This window comes from Dipodomys spectabilis, unplaced genomic scaffold (assembly GCF_019054845.1).
Source record: "Dipodomys spectabilis isolate Male_0828 unplaced genomic scaffold, ASM1905484v1 ptg000783l, whole genome shotgun sequence".
Lineage (NCBI taxonomy): Eukaryota > Metazoa > Chordata > Mammalia > Rodentia > Heteromyidae > Dipodomys > Dipodomys spectabilis.
Genome location: NW_024871460.1, coordinates 11496350 through 11521698, shown reverse-complemented (window position 1 = coordinate 11521698; position 25349 = coordinate 11496350). Strand labels below are relative to the sequence as shown.

Genomic DNA, 25349 nt, shown 5'->3' with positions numbered 1-25349 from the left:
AACTACATCATGAATACACCTACATAAAATAAGTCAACTGTCATCACCATGAATTTAGTGAACACCATTTAGTTTTTATTTTCTGAGAATAATTTCCTTATAAAACTTTTGAGGCAGGTGTCAATTAAAGGGGTTCCTTCTATCTTGAGACATATTATTCTTAACATCCTAAAGGTTTAAAAGCCCTCTGAGTATCTCATTGAATTTTAGACAAGATTTCCTGTCATATTAGTGGTCTAAAGCCACAGCCATAGAGTAATATTTTAAAGTATGTGGTTCTCATGTCACTTTGAAGTTATTGCTAGACATCTATATCATGTTAGGTCATGTGTTTCATTTGCTTGCTGTCTAAATTCAGCCCCCACATTCTGTAATCTTCTTTTCTGGTGTGTTAAAGAGTTTCCATTTCATCAGGACTGCTTACATATGCTGATAAAAATTACCAATAGAATACTTTTTCCCCCTCTCTTGAAGTCTGAAATGTCAAAAGATAATGTCACGTAGCTTTTTTCATAAATATACTTTCATGACATTCCAGCCTGACAGGTTCCAGTTACCCTTTGAAACTTTAATGTATTCACTGAAGAAAAAAAATGAAATTTTAGAGGTATGTAATAGGAACCAGATTGGACTTACAATATACATTCTATAACCTGTCATTTCTTAAGAAAGACATACATATTAAATATGTCAAGCTGTTCTTGGTAGCTAAAAGTAGTGTCTTCTGTATATTTATATCAAACTTTGTCATGAATATTAACATGAATAAAGTGCGGTCTATAATGTGATATAATAATTGTTTAATCTGAAAAGTCTCCCTTTAAGCACTCAAAATAATTTAAAAATAGAAGTTAATGTGCTAACTTTTAGTGCTATTAGAAAAAATATTAGTAAAATGACACTTATGTTTCAAATATAAAAAAATGACTCAATATACTCAATTCTAACTTTCAGGCATATATATTAGTTTTTAAATCATTCAGATATTTTAGTTTTTAAAGTTTTAGCTAAACAAAGATATACAATAAAATATCAGTACAATGTCATTGCTACTAGTTATTTTTATAAGACCAATTCTTAGTACATAGTCAGACTGTATGCATCATCTCATAATTTTACCAAATATTTAGACAATAAAATTTTGTTTGTTCATAACAAGTATTTGCAAAATTACGCAAATGAGTAAAGTTTGAGAGCACTTTTAACTGAACTCTAAAATTAATTTGTCATGTTTCATGGTTCTATGAGAGTGTAGAAAACATTTACAAAATAATTTTTAATCAAAGTGATTATCAAAAGACCCATGACTTAGAAAGAATGAACACCATAAAGGAAGAGATGGCTCAACAGCTCCCGTGCATTCTGCAGTTGAGCCCACACCTATGGATTTGACAGGATTTAGGATGGTAAAAAAAAGAAGTACAACTTTCACATAAGATGGGATTCTATATTACAATAACTGGTTCATGAAGGAAGGCTTCTAGAAGAAGCTATGCTACCGTAACACTAACAAGAATTTTCAGCCCACAACTTTCTAAATATTTCAAAGTGAAAACCAGCAGTGCTAACTAATTTCTTCAAATTTAAGGGTTTTAAATAATACATTCACCAATCTCTCTCTTAATAATGAAGACATCTCCGCAAGTATAATAAAAGATGGATAATAAAGGAGATTTTCACTATTGTATATTTATCTTTTGCTTAAGTTGTTATTTAAAGTTGCTTAAGTTGTTATTAAATATACCAGAAAGTGCTAGTTGATGTTCATACACATTAACATTTTCTGAATATTCAAGGCAAACAAATTTGTTGATAAAAGAGTTTCAGATTAATTTATAATGAACCCGAGTTATAAACTGTGTTTGTGCTTTTAAACTATGTCAAAACCATGAGTAGTTACAGTATTGTCATTACAACATTTACAGAAACCGATCAGGAAATATCAATGGAGGAGTTGGTATTCAAATTCATGTTTAATAGAATAGCATCTAGAGTCCAGCCGTAATCACAGTGAAGATACAGGAGAGATTATACTGAAATTGTGAGTCACACATACCTATATACCTTATCCGGAAGCCTTTTTTGTTATTGCCATGATCTGCTGACCACTGAAGAAACACTTCATGACCATTGCTTGTTATATTAAAAGCAGCTGAATAATCACCACTGAGGGAAATTAGCACTGGACTTTGAATATTCGGTCCTTTAGAAAGAAAGTAATACAATTTAGATATGACTGAATAAGCTTATTGTCTCTCATTTGTAGTATATGTGAACACATAAAATAATATTAAATTGCTCTGCACTCAAAGCAATAAGTAAAATATAATGTGAAATGTTTAAGCCTTCACTGAAATAACTATATTGTATAGAAGAGTAAGATAACTACATTTTTATATGGAACACAATTAATTTAATTTTCGTATTTTCCAAAATACCTATAAGATAAAAATCACGAAAGTAGTATTTCACCATAAAGGTCTGTTTCTGTGGTTAGAGCACTTGATTAAATTTATAAATATCTAGTAAATATAACCCATGGTTACCATCATACACCTGAAGAACATCAAATTCTTTCTCTGTCTGGAAGAATTCTATGAACATGCTGATGTTGTAACCCTTTTCCACTGAAATGCTCCATGCACACATTTGAAGATTTGGGTAACTATCTGGATAGCCCGGGCTCAATATGACTCCCGTAGAATCTAGACGTAATTCATTGGCAGGGCAGAGCACTGTCAAAGATAGACATCGTTAAATCATGTGAGTCTTTTAGAACACAATGAAAACTTCATCTTAAATACTAAGTATTCCTGTTGTCATAGTCTATAGCTATAAAGATGATGACACTGGAATTATACGTTAGAAGTCATTTGCGTTAAGCTACTATTAAAATATAGAAAACTGATCTAAAATTTATGTTATGAATCTCATTTCTTTAATACACAGAATATCACTGCTTTTATACAAAATAAATATAAGATAAAGTATATGTTTTTTCTATTTATGCATATACTTTCCAACATTTCTTTGTGTTTTTTTCCAAAGCTGTTTCTCTTATCTTTGTCTTTTCCTCATTCTTTCCTGTCCTTAAATTTTTCCTTACTTCCATCTCTCTCTATACTTTTACCTCTTGAAGGCATATGTGATTAGACAGAAAACCGACTTCTTTAATAAGAGTGATAATGTAAGGTAAATTTATTTCTGATCCCAGGATCAGATATGAATAAGCCATGACAGTATTTTTTAATGTATTCTTCGTCCATTTTATTTTGAGGTAGGGTCTCAGCATGAGGCTAGCTGGACTTGAGCTAGCAATTCTGAAGCCTTGGCCTACCAAGTCCTTAGATTACAGTATATACCACCATAGCCAAATCCAAAGAGGATTTCAGACAACCAGGTGTGGATTTCAGACAACTCTGTGTTGCAAGTTACCTTGAGATTCACATACTAGATTTGTGTACAAAGTATAGGTTAAAACACTGTTTTTTCTCTTACTTTTAATTAAATAATTTAAAATAAAAGTCTTTTTTGCTTTAGTTATTATTTATATAGGGCCTAACTGTTTGTTTTATTCTTGTGAAATAAGCTTCAGATTCTCATCCTCTTCCCTATGCATCCAGAATTGCTGGGACCACAGATATATACCACCATGACTGGCTGATTCATTGAGCTGGATCTCTAACATTTTGTCAGGGCTGTATGTAAGCCCATTCCTTCCAGTACATCTCCTTATTAGCTAAGCATAACTTATCTGCCTCAAATCGTAAAAATAATAAGTTTGTTATTATATTTTCATACATTTTTTATAAGGTACTTTGCTGATAAAGCACTTCTTAATTCATGCTTTTGCTGTCTTAATAACTGTCAATAAGAATAAATATATATGCAATATATATAATTTATTATGTATTTGGAAAACAATATAATTGCATTCTAAAGTCCTTCAAAGTGCAGTACATTTTATTTGTTGGGATCCATATCATTTGCCATTAAGTCAGCTATTCAATACATTCTTTATATATGTAGCTCAAGTGGCAAAGCACAGCTTGGAGTGAAAATGCCAATCAAGAAATAGGACTCTTTTGAGTTCAAGCTCCAGTTCCAGCAAAAACAACAATAAAAAGTGCTGGGTATGGTAGTGTGTGCCCACCAACTCAGCTATGTAGACAGTTCAATAGGAGGACCATAGTCCAAACCCAATTGTATAAATGTGTAAAGTCCTAGGAACTTGAATCAGGTTGTAGAATACCTTCTTATTACCAAGGCCTGTGATCAAATCCTGACACCATCATTAAATATCATAGTACTATTGAAACTACTATGTCTATTCAAGTTATTTTTCAATGTATTATTTTCTAAAACACAGAAATCCATGATCTCCATCTATATATCTCAGTACTTGAATATCAATCTCATGCAACCCTAAATATTAGAGACTTTCGTGTATGATGGAGAAAGTTAAATTAATGGTACCTGCCTATCAAGAATATACATGACAGACATCAGAATACCAAAGCACCAAACCACCACCAAGATGTTCTAGCAGTGGAGACATAGATAATGAAAATTTCTTACACTGGAACTGTTTATACTTCTAAAATTACCTTTTATTTTCAGTACTTTGAAAGTCTCCTTTTCTCAAAAGTATTCAATTTAGGTAGAAAAAGCAAAAGCTAATAGTCATTTATTACACATTTATCATAATAAACAAGTTCTTTGGTTGAGGCTTACACAGTTAAAATAGTTTCCAGGAAATTGATTTCCATACCTCAGAAATGAACCCTGAATTGAGTAATCAAATAAAATAGTTCAATAAATCTGGAGGATAATCCAATCCAATTGAATTTACTCAGATTAGTCAGCATTTATGATTGATTTTGATGTTTATGATTAGTTACTGGGCATTAAACACCTTTCTGGCCACACAACTCAATAATAATTGAATTCTGAGTATCACCATGCTGCCCACCATTCACATGTCCATCAAATGGCAAATTCCTTTTTTTGGGGGGGGAGAGGGTCTGGTCGTGGGGCCTGAATTCTGGGCCTGGGCGCTGTTCCTTAGCTCTTCAGCTCAAAGCTAGTGCTCTACCACTTGAGCCACAGTGCCACTTCCGGCTTTTTTTTTCTTTTTGTTTATATGTTGCTGAGGAATTGAACCCAGGGCCTCAGGCATGCAAGGCATGAGCTCTACTACTGAGCCACCTTCCCAGCCCCCAAATAGCAAATTTCTTAAAGGTACAAATTCTGCTCATTCAATGTGTCTGTACGTGCTCATTAGGCACTTAGATTAGCTTTCCTTAGCTTTGTAATAGTTTTAGATTTTGTTGGTCATTTGAAATTCCACAAGTTTTTCCCACACCACAAATAGTTAAAGATTCAGATGCTGCATTCTCTTTGTCTATTCCTTGAATACAGTATAGTTTCCTCCTTCCAGAAAAGGCCTTCACAGGAAGGTCTTTTGTTATTAGTTAGCTCATTCTTCAGCTCCTTTTACTTAATAAGTAGTCAATTAGAATAAATAAGTTGTTAAAATAAGTCTTTTTCCAAATAAAAATAATGAACTTTGAGGCTTCAATTTAAAATGTTCTTTTTTTTCCTTTCATTATACTTTTATTCCAACCTCTCATGGCAAAAATAATTTACACAAAGTGTACTGGCTTTGTGCTAAACTTCAACAATTAAACGTTGGACAAATCAAAGACATTTAAAGCAAAGTCAGAAAAATAGAGAAATGAATAGTACAAGCCCCATTCATGGGGCTTGAACTCAGGATCTAGGCATTGTTCCTGAGCTTTTTGCTCAAGGCTAGCACTCTACCATTTGAGCCACAGCACCACTTCCAGTTTTTTCTGTTTATGTGATAATGAGGAATCAAACCCAGGGCTTCATACATGCTAGACAAGCACTCTCCAAAAAGTCACATTCCCAGGACCTCCAGCTACATATTTAATATTAGAATTTTTTTCTGTTTTTGAGTTAAATACAAAACAAATAAAGAATTAAAATAACCACAAAAATTGATACCTTGACAAACTGGAGGTGCCCCATCCATTTGTAGCCGCTCTCCTAATCTGCAAGTCAGAATTGCATTTCCAACCAGGGTAAATCCAGGTAGACACTGATACCGAATAATATCACCTATTTCCAACAAAAAAAGAGCAGTGGAAACTCTGTGGAGACTCAAATCAATGCTAAACAAATAGACATTTTAACTCAGAACAGATTTTTCAATGCCGTTCAGAACTCAAGGCAAAAGGAAACTACACGTCCATATGCACTGGTGCTGGGAAGAGGCCACATTCAAAAGGGAATGGTTTGGTTGATAGAGATAGAATGTTCAATTAAAATATATCCAGTATTTAGAAGACTCCCAATTTAGAATTTTTCATTTTGCTTTTCTTTCTTTATTTTAAAGGTGAGGAACAGGGACCAAGTTAATTATTTTAAAATCAAACTTCCATTGGTCACTGGAAATGATAGTTACATTTTTTACAGATTAAACACAATATGATAAAATAAAATTCTCTTATATTAGCTTTCATATATCATTTTTAAAGGAAACGCTACTTGAGAGGGATTTGTCAAATTTAACATAATCAACCAAGCATTTTCTAAGATTTGGATGTAAATATTCCTTCTAATATACCTTATATTCTATGGAATAATGCTTCGATCAAAAAGAAAAAAAAAATGTGAGTACTGTAGAATCAGAAGCAGAAAGATCAGAGAAGAGACACCAGAATATAGTTGCATGCTTCAATGCAATGCTATTTTTAAGTCTCTTCTGGATAAAGAGAATTCATACCACTTCCCTGGTTATTTCCTTTTGTCTATTTCCTGTTCTCCCTCCTTAAAACAATCCCAGAAAATCTCCATCAGGCCAGCGGAAATAGATTTAAAGAGAGTGGGCTATAATATTCCATTTTTTAATTTCTTTTCATGCAAATGATCTGCTACCCGTTTATTTTCCTTAAAAATAAGTTATCAGTTTTTACCTATTTCAAATTCATCATCTTCTGTTAAAATTTCAGCATTGGGTACTGGTGGTGGAGGTTGGCACACTCGTAGTTGGTAAGCTATGAAAATAAACAGCATTGATTTACTCCTTTTCTGAGCAGCTACAGGTACGCAAAGAAAATTGTGTCCAATTTCAATAAGATAAAAATGGTAGAATGTAGAAAGTTTTAATTATTGCTTTATTTTTCAAAGTAGAGAGCGGTGAAAGAAAATAATCATTTTTTAAAGTAGCAAGACATAGATTCCTGTAATAAAATCCTTCTAGTCCTTCTTGGTATGTGACTCACAACATTTTCCAAATCACAATTTAGAACTCTGTACTATTGCAAGCTTACCTGCTCATCACCTCTCTTTCCTACAGTTCATCACAGAATCTCCTGCACTAAGCAGAGTATTTGACATCCATGTTCTACAAGCAGGTAAAGAACATAGTGCTTACATTCTTCCAGGCAACATGATAAACACTTTAATTGTAAGTGTTTGATTGATCCTCCCAAATATAATTTATTTATGTAACAGTTTACATGAATAAATAGTTTACAGTTAGTGAGTGTGTAAACTTGTTCAAAGAAGTATGGAAGTTCTTCAGAAGACTACACATAGAGCTCCCCTATGACCCAGCAATCCCACTTTTAGGCATTTAACCAAACAACCACAACAGGACCATACTATATCTACCAGAACAACTAGGTTTATCACAGCATTATTCTCCATAGCTAAGATACGGAGCCAAACCGTAGATGAATGCATCAAGAAAATGTGACATATATATTACATAATATATATACACATACATAATGGGATTCTATTAGTTCATCAGAACAAATGGCACCACCCCATTTGTTAGGGACTTGGAAAAAATTATACTAAGTAAGCCAGGGCCAAAGAAACATAGGTCCCATGGTTTACCTCATTTACAATAACTAGTATACATTTAGGATAATCTTACCAGACAGGTAGAAAAGGGCAAAAGCTATGCACATATGACCATATAAGATGGTGCTAAGTGAAATGAACCCTGAGATATGGACACAAGGGATTTTTTTCTTTGTTACTGTTGATTCTAAAGTCCTTATAATGTACTATGTGATTTCTTTTCTTTCTTTTGTATGTTCTTCTCCCATGGTATAACCTGTTTTCACTGTATTTGATTCCAGGACCCAGCATCTTGTATATACATTTTTCTAAGTTGGGAAGGGAAGGGAAATAACAAAATGCTGAAACAAGGATACAGGTTGACTCATTGTAACAATGAGGTGTACAGGACACTCTGCTGAAAGCGAACTTTAAAACTTAGGGGAGTGTGGGGAGTTGAGGAGGTGGGGAAGGAAGTGATGATAGGAGAAAAAGAAAAGAAGAGGTAACAATGCTCCATAGGATATGTACTCATTACTTTAATCATGCACAGTTTCATTACTCTGTACAATGTCTTACTTTGTACAGTATCTTTACAATAAAAATATATTTAAATAAAAAATCTGTGAATCTAAGTATCATACCTACTACTTACTACCCCCACAAGTTCTATCTATCTAAAATCAATAATGCAATCTTTAAAGTTTTATTTGTTCAAGAAACATAATGTATAACTATTGTATCTGAGGTTATTATATACATATAGATAGGTAATTTTCACTACATAGAAGACCTTTGTGTACATCAGTGAGTACATAAAAATAGTAAGACTTAAGAAATGTAGTATGTTATACAAGATCAAACAGCTAGTATAGGGATAAAGAGAATACAGGCTACGTCCTTTCAAATAAAATATCTTTCAAATTTCTCTTATTGTAAGAGTATTACAGAATACTAACAAATATCAACTAGCCTAGTTAAGGATGCCACTTCACAAAGTAAATAAATGACATAAAGTTCAAGAAAAATTGTAGCTGGGCACTCGTGGCTCAAGCCTGTAATCCTAGCTACTCAAGAGGGTGAGATCTGAGTATCACAGTTCAAAGCCAGACCAGGCAGAAAAGTCTGTGAGACTCTGATGTCCAATAAAAAAAAACACTAGAAAACCAGAAGTGGCGCTGTGGCTCAAGAGGTAGAGCGCTCTCAGAGACAGCGCCCAGGCCCAAAGTTGAAGACCCACGACCAACAAAAAGAAAAAAAGAAAAGTAAAGAAAAATTGTATGACAGATGCTGGTGGCTCATGTCTGATAACCTAGCTACTCAGAAGTTTGAGATCTGAAGATTATGATTCAAAGCCAGTATGGTCAGGGAAGTTTGTAAAGTCATATCTCAAATTAAGCAACAAAAAACAGCCAAAAGTGGAATTATGGATCACGTGGTAAAATACTAGCCTTGAACAAAATCTAGGTCCTGGGTTCATACCCCAGTACCATCTCTTCAAAAAACAAAAATAATGAGTAAGGTATTTATAGTTCTAGAGAACTGATGGACATAAAGGCATTTAATAGGGATAGAAACAATTAGACAAAACTTGACTAAGTAATCTATAAATTGATTTATCTTAATCTAACAAAATGCCTCTTATAAGAGGTTTATAACTTAATTATTGGATATCTATCTAAAAACTAAAAGAATGTTTTGAAGTTTTTCAAAATATTAGTGAATTAAGGAAATTATTAGAAATATTCTTCTTCAAGTTGCTACCTGTCTACCTACTTTAAATGTTTACCTTTCAGGATTTTATGCTGTTTATTGATGATTTGGTGTCTGGCCCCAGAGGGGATGTGGGGTAGGGAGTGTGAATATACTGATGGCACACTTACTACTAGAGAAAAACACTTGCTCACAAAAGTCCAGTGAGGAAGTGGTGCTGTGGCTCAAGCGGTAGAGCGCTCTCCTTGAGCTGAAGAGCTGAGGGATAGCACCCAGGACCAGAGTTCAAGCCCCACGACCCACCAAAAAAAAAAAAAAGGCCAGAGAAGAATAATTAGGAATTTTGAAAATTTATTTAATGAATTTAGACTTTTTAAGAGGGAATGGTTATAAAGTTAAAGAGGAAATTATGACCAAGGGCAAGTAGATAACACCTGTATTTCTGGAACCAGAGATATGGCTCAAATGGCAGCGACCCAGTAAAGAGTACATAAAGCCACATGAGAACAGGAGAACCAAGGTCAAACCTCAATACTGGCATAATACATAAATAAAAACAAATAAAAATAAATAAATGAATAAATAAATAAATGACATTCTAAGAACATGTCACAGAGACTGGAGAAAATGGAATAAAAGGTACAGAGAGCTCCATACCAATTAATTGTCATGCTCCAGGAAACTATTTATTTGATGTTTCATGTAGAACAGAAAGAAACATAGAAATCAGAGAAATGTACAGGTGCTGATACTCATCTTAATGTTTTCTTACTTAATGTTTTCCCTTTGACCTTGGAGGCTATTACAATTGATTTTTTTATTTGAAGGAATGCACACATTTTTACATATTATTTGGATAGTCTGACTACTTTTGCCTATGGAATAGTCTGAGAATGATGCACATCAGTCTGCTGCAGACTTTAGAAGAGTAGAGCTTATAAATTATCATTAATGAGGACCATGCTGCCTACAGCTACTAAGCTATCTTCCAAAAACCACTTGGATTGCTATGAGCTATTATGATGAGCGTATTCTCTGTTCTTTTCACTTACTTTGTTCTTTCTTCCCATCATCATCAGTTTTACCAGTTGTGTCTTTTGTGTGGCCATGAATTTGTATGCATGAATTTGTGTCTAAATTCCCATTTTTTATGATCACATTAAATATCCCTCCTGTGTAATTCATGTCTCCCTTTCTGACTCCTTACTGCTATTTTCTAATCATAGAACCATGTTTCAGAGCACATATAATCGTGGCTTGTTTCAACATTTTTTATCCACTTATTTGTCTAATTGTTTATGGTTTGTGTCCTTAAGTTACATAAGGGAGGATATCTATGCATCTCCCTGTTTTATGATTAAGAACTATATTCTGTCACCATGACCATAATTCAACAAATATTTTCCAAATAAATGACAGAACTTCCTGAGGGTAAGACTTTCAAAACAGTCTTCTAAGATGAGTCCTCGCTTTAAAATAGCATATAAATAAAATAAAATAGCATATGAAGACAGAGGGAACTGTGGGTGATAAGCAGGAATGCTTGTAATTATTGGTGGTATTGGATCATATCATTTCAGATGGAAAATAATGGAATGGGAGCTATGGAAAATCTCTGTGCGGTTGTGAAGTATTTTTTTTTTTTTATCAAATTCACTCCCAGTACATTACACTAGGTTTTTTTTGTCTGTTTTGCTGTTAGCAATGAACTCTAGGGTTTTCCCTTTCCTGCTGCCAACATTTCCAGCTAGACTCTTTGCATTTCATACCTATTTTATTTCCTTGAACAGTGTCCCCTAAACTCATGAACCCTAAGGGAAATTAAGGAGGGGGAGATTGAAGGGATAGTATGGGAAAAAACAAAGGAAGGTGTAACAATGCTTGCTAGGAAATGTACTGATTGCCTTACTCATGTAACTGTAACCCCTCTGTAGAGTATCTTTACAATAAATATATATATATATATTAATAAAAAATATAATTTGTAATTCAACTGAATTTAAACCTATTAGTAGTCCATATTTGTCATGAGTCTTCAATTTGGACACTTTCGTACTTATGATCACTAACCAAATAGCTACATAAAATAGACATTTAGAGTTTTATAGTGTACAATCAATAAAAATCTGTGCATTTCTTAAAAGATTCATTTTTTGGACGTGTCATTCAGCTTTAAAATAATATTTGCTTTTTAACAACAAAAGAACATAGTATTCTACATGTCAGTATCTCTCCAGGATAGCTATTACTCGAATAAGTGCCCCACTTGTTCAAATGTGCAGACATATTTAGTTCTTGATCCAACAAATTTATTTCTTGAAATAGCTTTAGCACTTGATTCTGGCAATATATTTATGGTATTTTTAATTTTCCATTTCCTTTGCAATGAAACAGCCAGTTCAATTCAAGAAATTCAATCCATTTATCCACTGCTATTCAACTGACTTATTAAAGACTGCTTGAAAAAAAATAGAACATTGGCAAATTGCCATTTCTTCGCCAAACCCAAAAAAGCACAAGTGTATAACCTTTCTGTAAAACAAGGACATGATATTTCTAACAGAGGACAAAAATAATGCTCTATGTGCTTTTATAAACTTACAACTCAATGTAAGCCTCTGTATTTCAGTGATGACCCACATTAGCTCAAGTATGAAAGTATAATGATTTGAGAAAGACAAGGAAGGATAAAAATCACTAATTATCATATTTATTTGATTATATTCAATGTATACACATTGTATATATATATATATATATATATATATATATATATGATTAAGTAATTTTGGCAGTGTAATTGACAAACTTATCTAAAATTTAGGCCATTTCACTTAAAACAAAGTTGGGAGTTAGAATAAATGTTGCCTCAGTTTGGATACAGGGAACAAAATAAACCATGTTTCCACTTAAAAGAAAATCTGCTAGTTTTAGCTGATCTGAACCAGACGTATGCATCAACTGTGCTTAAGTTACTGATAAATATCACTTTGCTAAAATTGATATTTTCTAGGAAGTTTATTTTCAGCCTGTAAAGGGAAATATGAGAGATTAAGAGCCAATGTATATCATTGGTTTTAAATTTGAGAGAAAATTGTTTTTATGAGAAATAGATTAACAAAAAGTGCCTTTAGTGTGTTCATGGTGAGGAAATAGCGGAAACTATGGGGAATAAACTAATTTTTTAAGGTATTTCAAAATTACTACAGGAAAGATCCAATGTCTCTTATGTGACTTAGCTTCCTTATATTCAGATAGCTAATTAAAGGTATCTTGTCATAGTACAATTCCATTAAAATGAAAAACCAACAGCATAAGGCCTCTGCTCTACATGATAGAGGCAAATTGTATGTTAGCAGGCAATAAAACATTAGTAGTAAATTACAATTTATAGTATAATTACTATTACTCTCATCAGCTTTTAGCTTAGAGTTGACATAGTTTTTTGTTGAGCATACATAGTTTTACTAAAACTTACAAACAGACTCAGGAAAAGTATCTCTTTACTCTCGTGAGAATAAGACACAAATAATAACAGTAATATACTAGAACTCATATTTAAGTTTTGGTGACTCGTACCTGCAATACTAGCTACTCAGGAAGCTGAGATCTGGAAGATAAAGTTTAAAGCCAGCTCAGACAGAAAAGCCTATGATAACAAGAAAAAAGCTAGGCTGGAAGCATAATACAAGTGATACTTTGCCAGCTAGTAAAGCAAGCCAAGCAAGAACTAGGTTTTGTTTTCAGACCTCAGTTCTACCAACACCAAAAAATGACAGTATTATCCATATTATAAAAATGATGAAATGGACCAAGAATTTTCAATCCCAGCTAATATGAATGAATACGGCTTCCATAGCAATAGTAAGGTTATGAACCATTCTTTGCAACTTCTATAAAAATACTATCATATCCAATACAAAACCACCAAAATTTTCTAAAAGCACGCAATCTACAAGAAAACTGTTCTTTGAACCTTTTCCAAAAACCTTCTCACATAGTTCAAAGCCTGTGGACCACTCTAACACCCTGTGTGTTGAGATGCCAGAGTTTCTCCTGATATTCTCTCACTTATGAGAGTGGGCTTACTTTTGTTTAATAAAAGTTATGTGCCTCCTTGCCTTTGACCAGAAAGGAAAGACAGCATGATGTTGTAGAAAAAAATAACCAGTACCTATTGTTAAACTAATGCAACAAATATAAAGATATAGTTATCAATTTTACAAAAAATCAATTAAGTTTAAGTAATAATAGTCTGCATTGTATTTTCTTCAGAACAATTTCACCTGTTTTATATATTAGCTCCACCACTTTATGTACACACACACACACACACACACACACACACACATACACACACAGTGTCCCACTTTATGGCATCCATTTTCCTCCATGAATCATGGACATCATACAATTAAATGCTTTATGAATTCAGTGCTCTACTTATTGAAATGTGAATAGTGGTCATACTTTAAATTGTACAAGGCAAGAAAGTCACACAGTTTGAAGTAACCTTGATTCAAATTTTACATAAATTGTGTCCTGGTTCCTGCAACAGCTTCTTGGAGAAGGCTTTGTGGAATTAACCGTATACTGTGCGATACATCATTTAGTATAGAGGTAACATATCCTAAAAAAGATGATCTGAAACACATTACCAACCTTCTAAACACATTCTCAAAAACATCAAATTATTCTTTAACAGTTGGTATACGTTATTTGGAAAACTTTGAATAATAAAATTTACTAAATAATATTATAGCTGTTCCCTTGTATCAGTGACATATTCTATATCACTTTTGTGAATGTTTCAATTATAATATGAAACCATACACAGCTTTTTCCTATACATATATAGATATGCTAACATTAAAATTATGTTGAGTATAATAACTAAATAACCTGATAAAAGAAAGTAATTATAAAACTATACTATAAGTTATTTAAACTTTATTAATGGTTTATTTCTGGAGTTTTTCCCTCAATATTTTCTTATTATAGTTGTCCATAGGTAGTTGACTATGAGTAACTGCAATTAAAGAAAGCAAATCACAGAAATAGTGGGTTTCATGGACAAACTGAGTTTTCCTTAATGCTTTGACACTAAGAAAAGAAGTGGCCTGTCTAATGAATATACACATATTCTGTTTTAAGTTAATAAGCATATATTTCTGCTATACTGTGATGTTCACATACTTTCATTAGTTACATTTTGGTAGAACTGATTTTGTCTCCACAAGATTACCATACAATACTTTAGAAACCATAAAGGAATCTAGTCCAAATTGTGATAAATGTGACAGAAGCAGTACTAAGAAGATTAAAGTTTTATGTACAACTAAGAGAAGCACTGTTACATTTATCAAGAGTAAATTAAAGTTTTACGTACAATTAAGAGAAGCACTGTTACATTTATGAAGAGTAAAATCATTTTGCTGAATTTTTTAGGAAAATGTAAAATTATATTTCATGGATCACAGTCTACTCATAAAGGAAAATCAGCTTAGGACATTTATGGTCATTAATAAAAACTCAGTTAACCTTAGCTATTGTTATTTTTCACTTTCAAAAATAAGTCCTTCTTTGGATTCTTTTCTATTTATGACCTCTTATTATCCAAGTTATTATTTGTTTTTAATTTTATTATTTTGTTATTAAAATTGAGTCTATTGTAAGTCTTATAGAGATATGTTAGAAAAATACCACATAGAAAGTATGTAGCATTGGGGCTGGGAAGGTGGCTCAGTGGTATAGTGCTTGCCTTGCATGCCTGAGGCCCTGGGTTCAATTCCTCAGCACCACATAAGCAAAAAGAAAAAAGCCAGAAGTGGTGCTGTAGCTCAAGTGGTAGAGCGCTAACCTTGAGCTGAAGAGCTGAAGGACAGCGCCCAGGCCCAGAGTTCAGGCCCCACGACTAGACCTCCAAAAAATTAAAAAATAAAAAAAGAAAGTATGTAGCATAGTACCTGGCAAATGAACATTTTGGTAAATGGCAAGTATCTTATTATAGAGACTGTAAAATAAATTTTCTCTTTGTAAAATAGCAACACAACACTATGAAAATCTCTTGCATTTGAAATGAGTTTTCTTCAATTTACTTTTTGGAGTCTTTGTTTCAGATGAATATTGATATTATTTATTAAGCCAAGGTCATCTAAATTGGTGATAGAAGTGCTTAATTTGAGATATTACATTAACACTCGTAAAGAGAAAGAAAGCAATATTTCTTCAAATGAAAGAAAAATAGAACTCAGTCACCTCCAAATTTATGCCTGTCTCATGTTGTTTCTGTCCAGTATTTTCATTTGCAAAATATTTTCATGAGTATTATTCTTATCATGAAAGGTTTTATGAGGCTAATGTCTTAAATAATACCCAGAGCTACCCAAACCCCATAATGGAAGTCAAAATTAAAAGGATAAAAACACATAATTTTTCTCTTCTTAAAGCATATATATATAAATATAAAGCACATATATCTGCTTTATATTTATATATACATATATTTATATATATAAAGCATATATATATTCTTTTAAGTCAAAATACAGAGGGTAAAATCATGTTTTTTGGTAAGGAAAACTTGTGACACTAGAAATATCAAATATATAAATAAACAGAATTCCTGAGAAGATCATATCTGATAACAGAAGGAAGTTTTTACTCATTAGGTAGATTTAAAGAAAATCTAAGAGTTCCAGGAAGATGGCAGAGGTGGTATATAAACACAATGGAATTCTATGCCTCCATCAGAAAGAATGACATTGCTCCATTTGTTAGGACATGGAAAGACTTGGAAAAAAATTATATTAAGTGAAGTAAGCCAGGCCCAAAGAAACATAGGTCCCATGGTTTCCCTTATTTTCAATAACTAGTATATGTCTGATTCAAGCAGAAAAGGTCAGATAAGGTGATGTTAGGAAAATGAACCCTAAGATATGTATTTAAATGTTTTTTTTCTTTCATGCATTTGTTTCTAACGCATTTATAAGATTATTTCTTTGTTGCTTTGTATGTCCCTCCCCCACAGTATAACCCCTACTTTCACTGTATTTGATGTCGTTATAATTTGTGGAGGGGAAGGGGAAAAACAAGTCGTTTAAATAAGGATACAGGTGGACCCGTTTCAACAATGAGAAATACAAATTGTCATGTCAAAAACGAACTTTACAACTTTTGTGGGGGGGAGAGGATTGGGGAGCGAGGCGGGGGGGAGGTTGGGAAGGAATGGGAAGGGGAAACAAAGGAGGAGGCTGAAATGCTTGATAAGAAATGTACTCATTATCTTGCCCATGTAATTGTAACCCCTCTGTACAGTATTTTCTCAATAAAAAATAAATAAAAAATTAAAAAAAGAAAATCTAAGAAAAGATTAATTCGCCATAACTTTAGGTATATGCAATTTGTTTAATTATAGAAAATATCATTATTCAATTATATTAATGCTAACTTGACATCTTGTTTATTTTTGTGAGTATGTATAGGCAAAACACATACATTGTAATTCTAAAATGGGATTTTTAATAGTTATTACTGGCTGTGCATAGTAGCACTCACATACAATCCCAGCTATGCAAGTGGTGGAGATTTGATTATCACAATTTAAAGTCAGCTACTGCAAAAGTGTTAATGATATTCTATTAATTAATCAATTACTCAATAAACAAATAAAAAACAAGCCAGGCATAGGATTATATGATTGGACTCCTAACATATTTGTTAGGATTATATGCTTGGAAAAGTGGTTTCAGTCTCCTCCATGAAAAAGCAGGAAACATTATCTGAAAAACAAACTAAAGCAAAAACAGGCTGTGGCTCAATCTTCAGTAGTGAATAAAACAAGGACAGAAGCAGCTTCACAAAACCCTCATTTAAGTAACTTCAAAAATAAAGGTTCCATACTTCCCACCATAACATTAAAACATATTTCCCCAATACTAAATAATAAAGAAGGAAAGAAGAAAAACTGAGCTTTGTAGTCAAAAACCACTCAGTATCATTCAACTAATAAGGCTCATGAAACAGTACAGAACATTTGAGTTAGGTTCTCAAGAGTGCTGTAAAAAAGAGAGAGTGAAATCATAGAAAAGATGACAGTGGTGTGTTAAAGTCTCCAACAATTAATGCCTTTGGATTTATGTGAGATTTGAGGGAAAGTAGTGTTTCTTGGATAAATGTGGGTGCTCTGTTGTTTGGCAAATCGATATTTAGAATTGGAATATCCTTCTGAAGGAGAGATCCCTTAATTAGAAATGCAAATCAAAATAACATTGAGATACCACCTCACCCTAGTTAAAATGACTGTAATCAAGAACTCTAATAACAACAGATGATAGAGGGGATGTAGACAGAAGGGAATCGTACTTCATTGTTGGTGGGAGTGTAAATTTGTTCAACCACTTTGGAAAGTAGTATGGAGGTTCTTCAAAAGACTCCACATAGAGATCCCCTATGACCCAGCAATCCCAGCAATTCAGGCATTTACCCGGATGATCACAAACAAGACCATACTAAAGCTACCAGCACAGCTATGTTTATTGCAGCATTATTTACCATAGCTAAGATATGGAACCAACCCAGATGCCCCTCAGTAGATGAATGGATCATCAAGAAAATGACACACACACACACACACACACACACACACACACACACACACACACACACAATGGAATTCTGTGCGTCCATTAGAAAGAATGACATTGCCCCATTTGTTAGGAAATGGAAAGACTTGGAAAAAATTATTTTAAGTGAAGTAAGCCATGCCCTTATTTGCATATATATGTCTGAGACAAGCAGAAATGGTCAGATAAGTTGATGTTAAGTGAAATGAACCCGAAGTTAAGGACTCAAGTGTTTTTTTTTACTTTCTTGTGATTGTTTCTAACATATTTAAAAGGTATTTCTTTGTTGCTCTATGTCCCTCCCTGTTTTCATTGTATTTGATGTTGGTATAATTTGTGGAGGCGAAGGAAAAAAACAAATCTTTAAATAGGGATACAGGTGGACCCATTGCAACAATGAGATATACAAGTCATTATGTGGAAAATGAACTTTACAACTTTGGCGTGGGGTGTGTGAAGGGTGGATGGGAAGGGATAGTAAGGGGAAACAAAGTAGGAGGCAACAATGCTTGATAAGAAATGTACGCATTACATTGCTCATACAATTGTAATCCCTCTGTATGGTATTTTCACAATAAAAAATAAATTAAAAAAAGATGATGACAAGCATTTTAATTTTGAATCATCAAGACCTGGAGAAGGTAGGACCTAGGAGGATATTCAAAGCTCTGAAGATGAGTGAGTAGCCAAAAACAGACCTGGTGGAAGACATAAGATTTAAGAACCGAATTCACAGTAATAGCAGTCAAGGGACTAGAAAGAAGTTAATGAACTCATAAGTAAGGTAGGTTTCTTCATGATTCATTGTAGGTAATCTTGGAAGGGTGAATCAGGAGAAAGTAATGTTTTAGGAGAATTGTCCTGTTAGAGCAGGAAGAACATATGGGAACATTTTTATCATAATTTGGGGTAATTTTTGACTATATCTCAAAATTTCAAGCTTATTTGAAGGACTGCGTAAAATTTCCAAAGATGTTGAATCAGCAGAGATGTTGATTAGTTTACAATAAGACTGTAACATGAGCCTTCATAATGTGATATATCATATATGTATCCTATAGATATATAGATATATGATTTTAGAAAAATCTAAACTTGAAAGTAAGGTGTGATAAGAAAATATATTTACAAATTATCTTCTCTGTTAGGCACTTTGTGAAGTGTTCGTTGTGTGTGCCATCATAATATTAATAATGATGGTTGCATTGTGAGTTGAGCCACTCAAAATAGCAAATCTTCAACACTATTTGACCAAGAATTTGATGTGTCTCAATCTAATAACTGGCAGTTGAGGAAACATATTTTATACCTGTAATAATATTTCATTTCATCCTCTCAGCAAGCCTACTATATTGTTTTATACTTGAGGAAAAAGGCTGTAAGCTAACTTGTCAAGTTGATCTGGAAAATGAACTACTAGAAAACTTTTGGTTATCTTTACTCCTAAAATGTTCTATTTGTATCACACATGATTTAAAACCCAACTTCAAAAGTCAAGCAAAATATTTATGAATGATAACAGACATGAACAAATTCATCTGTTTCTATAAAAACCACACTCATTCTGTGAGTGTATATAGATGTACATATGATCTGTCAAATATATATATATATTTCTGCCATCAACTTATGCTGTAAGCACTCATATACAGTTACATCTTTTCATTTAATAATATTTTCCTCTTGAAGGGCTCCAAATTTTTAGAATGTTTCACACTCTACAACATTATCTTATAAATAATTGTTAGATTTTAAAGTAATATTTAAGGAATATTTCCCTGTTGTATTTCTTCAGGCAAGACCAAAAGGTAATGAAATTTTAAGTGAAAATTGTGCAGAGAAAATATACTCCTTGATACTGATGATTATGGTTGTCAAGTTATGGTTGCCTAGCTAAGGAATGATGGTATATTTTCAGATGTAGGAACTATCTACATATTGTCAGCTTCAATAATCTAATTCTGTAGACGAGGCATATGAGTTACTGAAGACATAAACAACCAAATAGGGACGTCTATCAGAACACCCCACTTTTTAATTGCTTTGTTGAAGTGGACCTGCAGTAGCAATGACAGGAGCTGTAGGTCACTCTGGGACACTAATTAGCATGAAACTGTCTGGTAAATGTTCAGATTAGGAACTCAAGTATCGTATAGTTAATTCTCCACTGTTATAGCTAATGTGTTTTAAATGTCTTTGAACACAATTATATTTGACATATTTTCCATGGAATAATAAGCCCATGTATCAAATATTTCATTACTCTAAGTAGATAAAATGTTAAGTTGTATATTAATATAATGGACAACGTACTGTCCATGGAAAATTTTTACATGTGTTTGAGAATCTAGATTGTTTGGCTGTGAAATATTTGGAATTAATATGAGCAGATTTATATGAGGCAGTATGTATCTTTATGATATGGGTCACAGAAGAAAAAAGATGTGATTATTGTAAAAAAAAACTTCCTTTTCTAAAATGGAGATACACTCAATTTGATGCGAAGAAGTAGAAAGGAATACCTCTGTGAAACTCTCTGAATGTCCTCTTAACACTAAGTATGAAAGTAAAACAGTAAAACAATGTTTAAAAGAAATAAAATTGAGACTCCATAAATTATTTCACAGTATTAAAAACTCTGAACTTAATGATCTGGAATAGGCACTTAAACATGTGAATCTGTAGAAGACATAGTTTCAAAACAAGAATTATAAAGGAATGAGTAATGTGACCCATAGCATAAACAATATTGGATGCTAATTTTAGAAAGATTCACAGCAGGTTGGAGATATTAAAATTTTGTATGAAAAAAATCTATTGATGTCTTCAAATTACATGCGGGAAAATATGAACAGCTGGTTCTCTTTTATTGGTTTCCATGAAAAAAAATAATGGTTATTTTCCACTGGGTAATTACTGCCTGATTTATTTGCTATATCCATTTGCTCACATTTTAATGTCCCTAAACACTTTAAAGAAGCCATCCTTGGCAAGGAAAAGTATTTGAAATGCTAATGTTACAGTGGTGACCAATGTGTCTAATTTTAATACCCTTTCAATTATTGGTTAAAATACATTGCATTCATTTTTTTTAGCATTCATTTTAGTAGTATCAAATTAAAGAGAATCACTTAGATAATACCAACCATGATAACTTAGCACAAAAAAACCACTTGTTGTGAAGTCACTGTGGAATTTGATTAGAATCTGATTTGACGTGCTGTATACTGACTCCAAGGCAGTGTTGCCACTGAACTGACCGATCTGGGGTGAGTTTTGGTCAGGCCCATCCCTGTTGGACAGAAGGGAGAGAAGGAGAGAAAATGATTCGTTTCTTGAAAAGTTTGGACCATCATGTATAATGAAGGTATTGTATGTAATTACATTATGTGTTCATATTAGTGTAAATATTAAAATATAAAAAATAGATCATACTTTCATCTGAATAAAATGTACCAACATTTGTTGAAATTGAGAAATCATCTTTTCTTTTCTTTAGCCAATACTCAGCTTACATTGAAGGTTACAGATTTTCCCCCTTATTCTTTTCAACGATGATCTTGTGAATTGTAGCTAGTACAGTTTGAATTCTTGGAACTCATGAACTCATACAGTAGTTCTTTGACCACTTGTCAAGGTTTAATTTCTATTTTTGTTCATATTTTTAAACAGAGATCCACTAATCATGAGGACCATATTCTATTTTTGATAAATAGTTAGGAAATGATTTATATTAAATAATTCTGGTCCAAATATAGACACTGAAAACATGTTTTGTCTACTAATTTACACTTTAAAATTACCCTACTAACTGCACATTTTGACATTAGATTTAGTAATATCTTTAATCTTTTCCTCACTTACACTTCTCTTCTATATTATTGAGCTACCTTACTGTATAAATAAGAAAACATCTATTTCTCTTGTTTGTCTCATTTTTCAAAACACATACTGTCAGCCATAGTTGCATCAATTCAAATATCAGATGGCAATTTGTAACAGAAAATTGTGATATATTTTCATTGTTTCTTTGTTCACTCTTATATATAGTTGTATCAATCAAAAACAATGGTCTTGGCTTACCATACAGTAATAAAATCATAAATTGGTTCTGTTTGAAGGACAGTAAAATTGATGTAGATTCCATTCCCAGGAGGAACTCTGACAAGCCAAAAACAATCTTGAAAATTTGGATATTCATCAGGATACCCTGGAGAATAAATAGTGCCATTCATTGCAGTAATATTCCCTCCACAAAGAGCTGTAGAGAAAGACACACACATAAAAATGTTAAAAAAATGATAATCTGACAACTGAGGGAAAAGTATACTCCTTAATCAATGTAGAATATATCTAGGTTATATATATTAATATTTATTATATATAATAATATATATATATTAGCTCAGTTTATTGCATGAAATTGGTTAACTATGAGCAAGATTGGTGAACTACATGTTTTCCCTTTAAAAAATATTGCATAACAATATAAACACTAGATTAAGGTGTCTCCTCTGCTCCGTTCTTCCCACTGCAGAGCATGGATGCTGTTTTGCTCTAGCACTTGAGCCACAGGGCCCCTTCTGGCTTTTCTGATGGTTAGAGATAAGAGTCTCAAAGAGTTTCCTGCCCTGGGCTGGCTTTGAACTATTATCCTCAGGTCTCAGCCTCCTGACTAACTATGCTTATAGAGAGGAGCCACTGCTGCCCAGTGAAAGCTATTTTACTTATTATATTATTCTAAGATAAAAAATTCAATTTCAGTATCAAGATATTTATTAATAATCACACATGTATATATTATATATATATTATATAAATATATTTATATATAATATATGTATATATATATATTATCCAGACTGAAAAGCAGCTCTAAACTATTGACTATTCCCATTGGGGAAGTTTAAAATGAATGCCAATGATAAAATTAGTTATTTCTTAAAACTCTTTATACTTAATGAAATATGATTTTTCTATTGAGAAACCAAATATTATAAAGTCATTGGAAGAAAAAGACAGGGAAATTTAACAAGAGAATTACTAAAGTGGAATGATAACACCTAGGACTCAAATTCACTTTAGAAGCATACCTTCACACCTTGGGAGTGGATGATTCCAATTACGACTGACTCCATGAAGGCATGTGAGGGCAGAGTTTCCCATGAGTGTGTATCCTGGGAAACATTCAAAGGAAATGGTTTGACCCACCGTAAAGTCATTGCCAATTACAAAACCATTTCGAAATGGGCGTGGATCAGGACAGCTTTGCAATTGATAAGCTGGAAAAGAAAAAGAAAAATCAAAGATATATTTTATGAATTTCATAGACTACATTTGGATATGATTGGCAGTTTAGAAATAGGTATGGTTCTGCTTCTAGTGCATTATTCATTGTAAGTCAGCTTTATGATAACTGCTATCAATGACAGTGTGATAGGAATTTCTTCTCAAGTCCACAATTTTCATATATAAAATGCTAGTACCAGTCATTTAAAAAATACATCATTTGGCTCATTTGTTATGAAATCCTTCCCAATTCTAAACATAAATAGAAATGTAAACTCATCTGTGGCCATAGTTTTAATCAAATATATTCTGATTGTTTCAAAGAGAATTCAGTGCTAGGTTAAGTTGTGAAGCAAGCACCTTGTTTAGGTTATATGTACATAAAAGCCTTCCAAAAAGTATATGTATAAGGCTAATTGTGAGGTTTCTCAATATATAAAAGTAATTTTCCTGTACATGGAACAAGCCACATCTCTGTATTGAATGTTCACAGAATAGTGGCTTAATAAAATTTTAGGTACATTCCCTCTAATCAAAAATAAGTTTGATTCTGATATTTTTGTGTATTGTTGATACCAAACTCTAACTTCCTATTTGTCCATATTATTCTTCTGTTCTACTTGTGTTATTGCTAAAACCCTAAATCCAGCTCATTTTTCATGTAGAAAGAACTTACTAAATATTAGTGAATTAATTTTGATTTTATGAACTGGCAACATATTTGTGCCCTGTAAATATGTGCAACTATTGAAGTTCCATAGTATTTTCTAATTAATAAATTTAAGCAACAATAAACTATTTAAAATTCTACATTCTTCAAATAAAAAAAATACATCTGAAATTGAACAAGTTACCTTGTTGCTTCTTGAAATATATTTCAATTTTTTTCAACCAGTTTATTTGGGGTTTTGTGTTAGTTGGTTGGCTGATTGTTTGGCTTTTTGTTGTTGGTATTGGACTTAGGACCTCATGTTTGCTATCAGACCTTTGTGTATTAATTAATTTTTAGGCAAGGTCTCATAATCTTCCCCTGTCTGCCTTGGCTGGCTATTCTATTTTCACTTCCTGTGTAAAAATAGCAGGCACGTGACACCAGGCCCACCTTATTTGTTGGAATGGAATTTTGCTAACTGTTTTTTCTTTTACTTTTTCTTTTTCTTTCTTTCTTTCTTTTTTTTTTTTTTGCCTCCGCTGACTTTGAGCTGTGATCATCTAACCCTTGATTGCTTCTTCTGAGCCAATCCCCTTCCTCCACCCACAACAACAGATGTCATTGGAACAAATTATTTTAAAATATTAAGTGGTTATATTCTTAATCTGCCTCAGAGTATTTTAAATATAAAATGTCAATCTCAAGTTTTCATTAGCATTATGCAAGTGTATATCATTTAATCAGGAAGTAATATACATTGTTCCAATGTAGTTAATTTTCATGTCAAAGGTACTCTGAATGCAGAACGTATCTATAAATGTATCATCTTGTGATAATTTATATGATATTCTGTTTCTATTTTTCATGGTTTAATAAGAAAGTGTAAGATAATATCTTAAATATAGTTCTAGGATAATATTATATACTCTATTGGATTTAAGATTAGTAATATTTCTAGTAATAACACTAATTTCGCAACCAAAATTTTCATTATAAGGGTAGGCTTAATTTTTAAACTATGGTTTTGTAGGGTTTTTTTGGTTTGTTTTATTTTTTCAGTACCTGAGCAAAGCTCATTGTAGGCATGTTCTCTAGCAATGAATTATACCATCAACCTAGAAAATTCTTATATCCCAAATACAAATAAATCAAAAACTAATATTGATTGAGTAAACCAATATAAATTAATTTTT

At 32.6% G+C, this 25349-nt stretch overlaps 1 protein-coding gene across 4 annotated transcripts in view; it reads right to left on the bottom strand.

Annotated features, from left to right (window-relative positions):
- Csmd3 (CUB and Sushi multiple domains 3) overlaps window positions 1-25349 on the bottom strand; it is a 926836-nt gene that overhangs the window by 68036 nt on the left and 833451 nt on the right. For all 4 annotated transcript variants that reach the window (XM_042673149.1, XM_042673151.1, XM_042673150.1 and 1 more), the window contains 7 exons: window positions 23309-23497; window positions 22299-22476; window positions 21362-21507; window positions 7002-7082; window positions 6031-6144; window positions 2547-2735; window positions 2057-2203 (listed from right to left, as the gene is read on the bottom strand). In XM_042673149.1, the coding sequence (XP_042529083.1) occupies window positions 2057-2203; window positions 2547-2735; window positions 6031-6144; window positions 7002-7082; window positions 21362-21507; window positions 22299-22476; window positions 23309-23497 (1044 nt within the window). The remainder of the gene's footprint in view (window positions 1-2056; window positions 2204-2546; window positions 2736-6030; window positions 6145-7001; window positions 7083-21361; window positions 21508-22298; window positions 22477-23308; window positions 23498-25349) is intronic.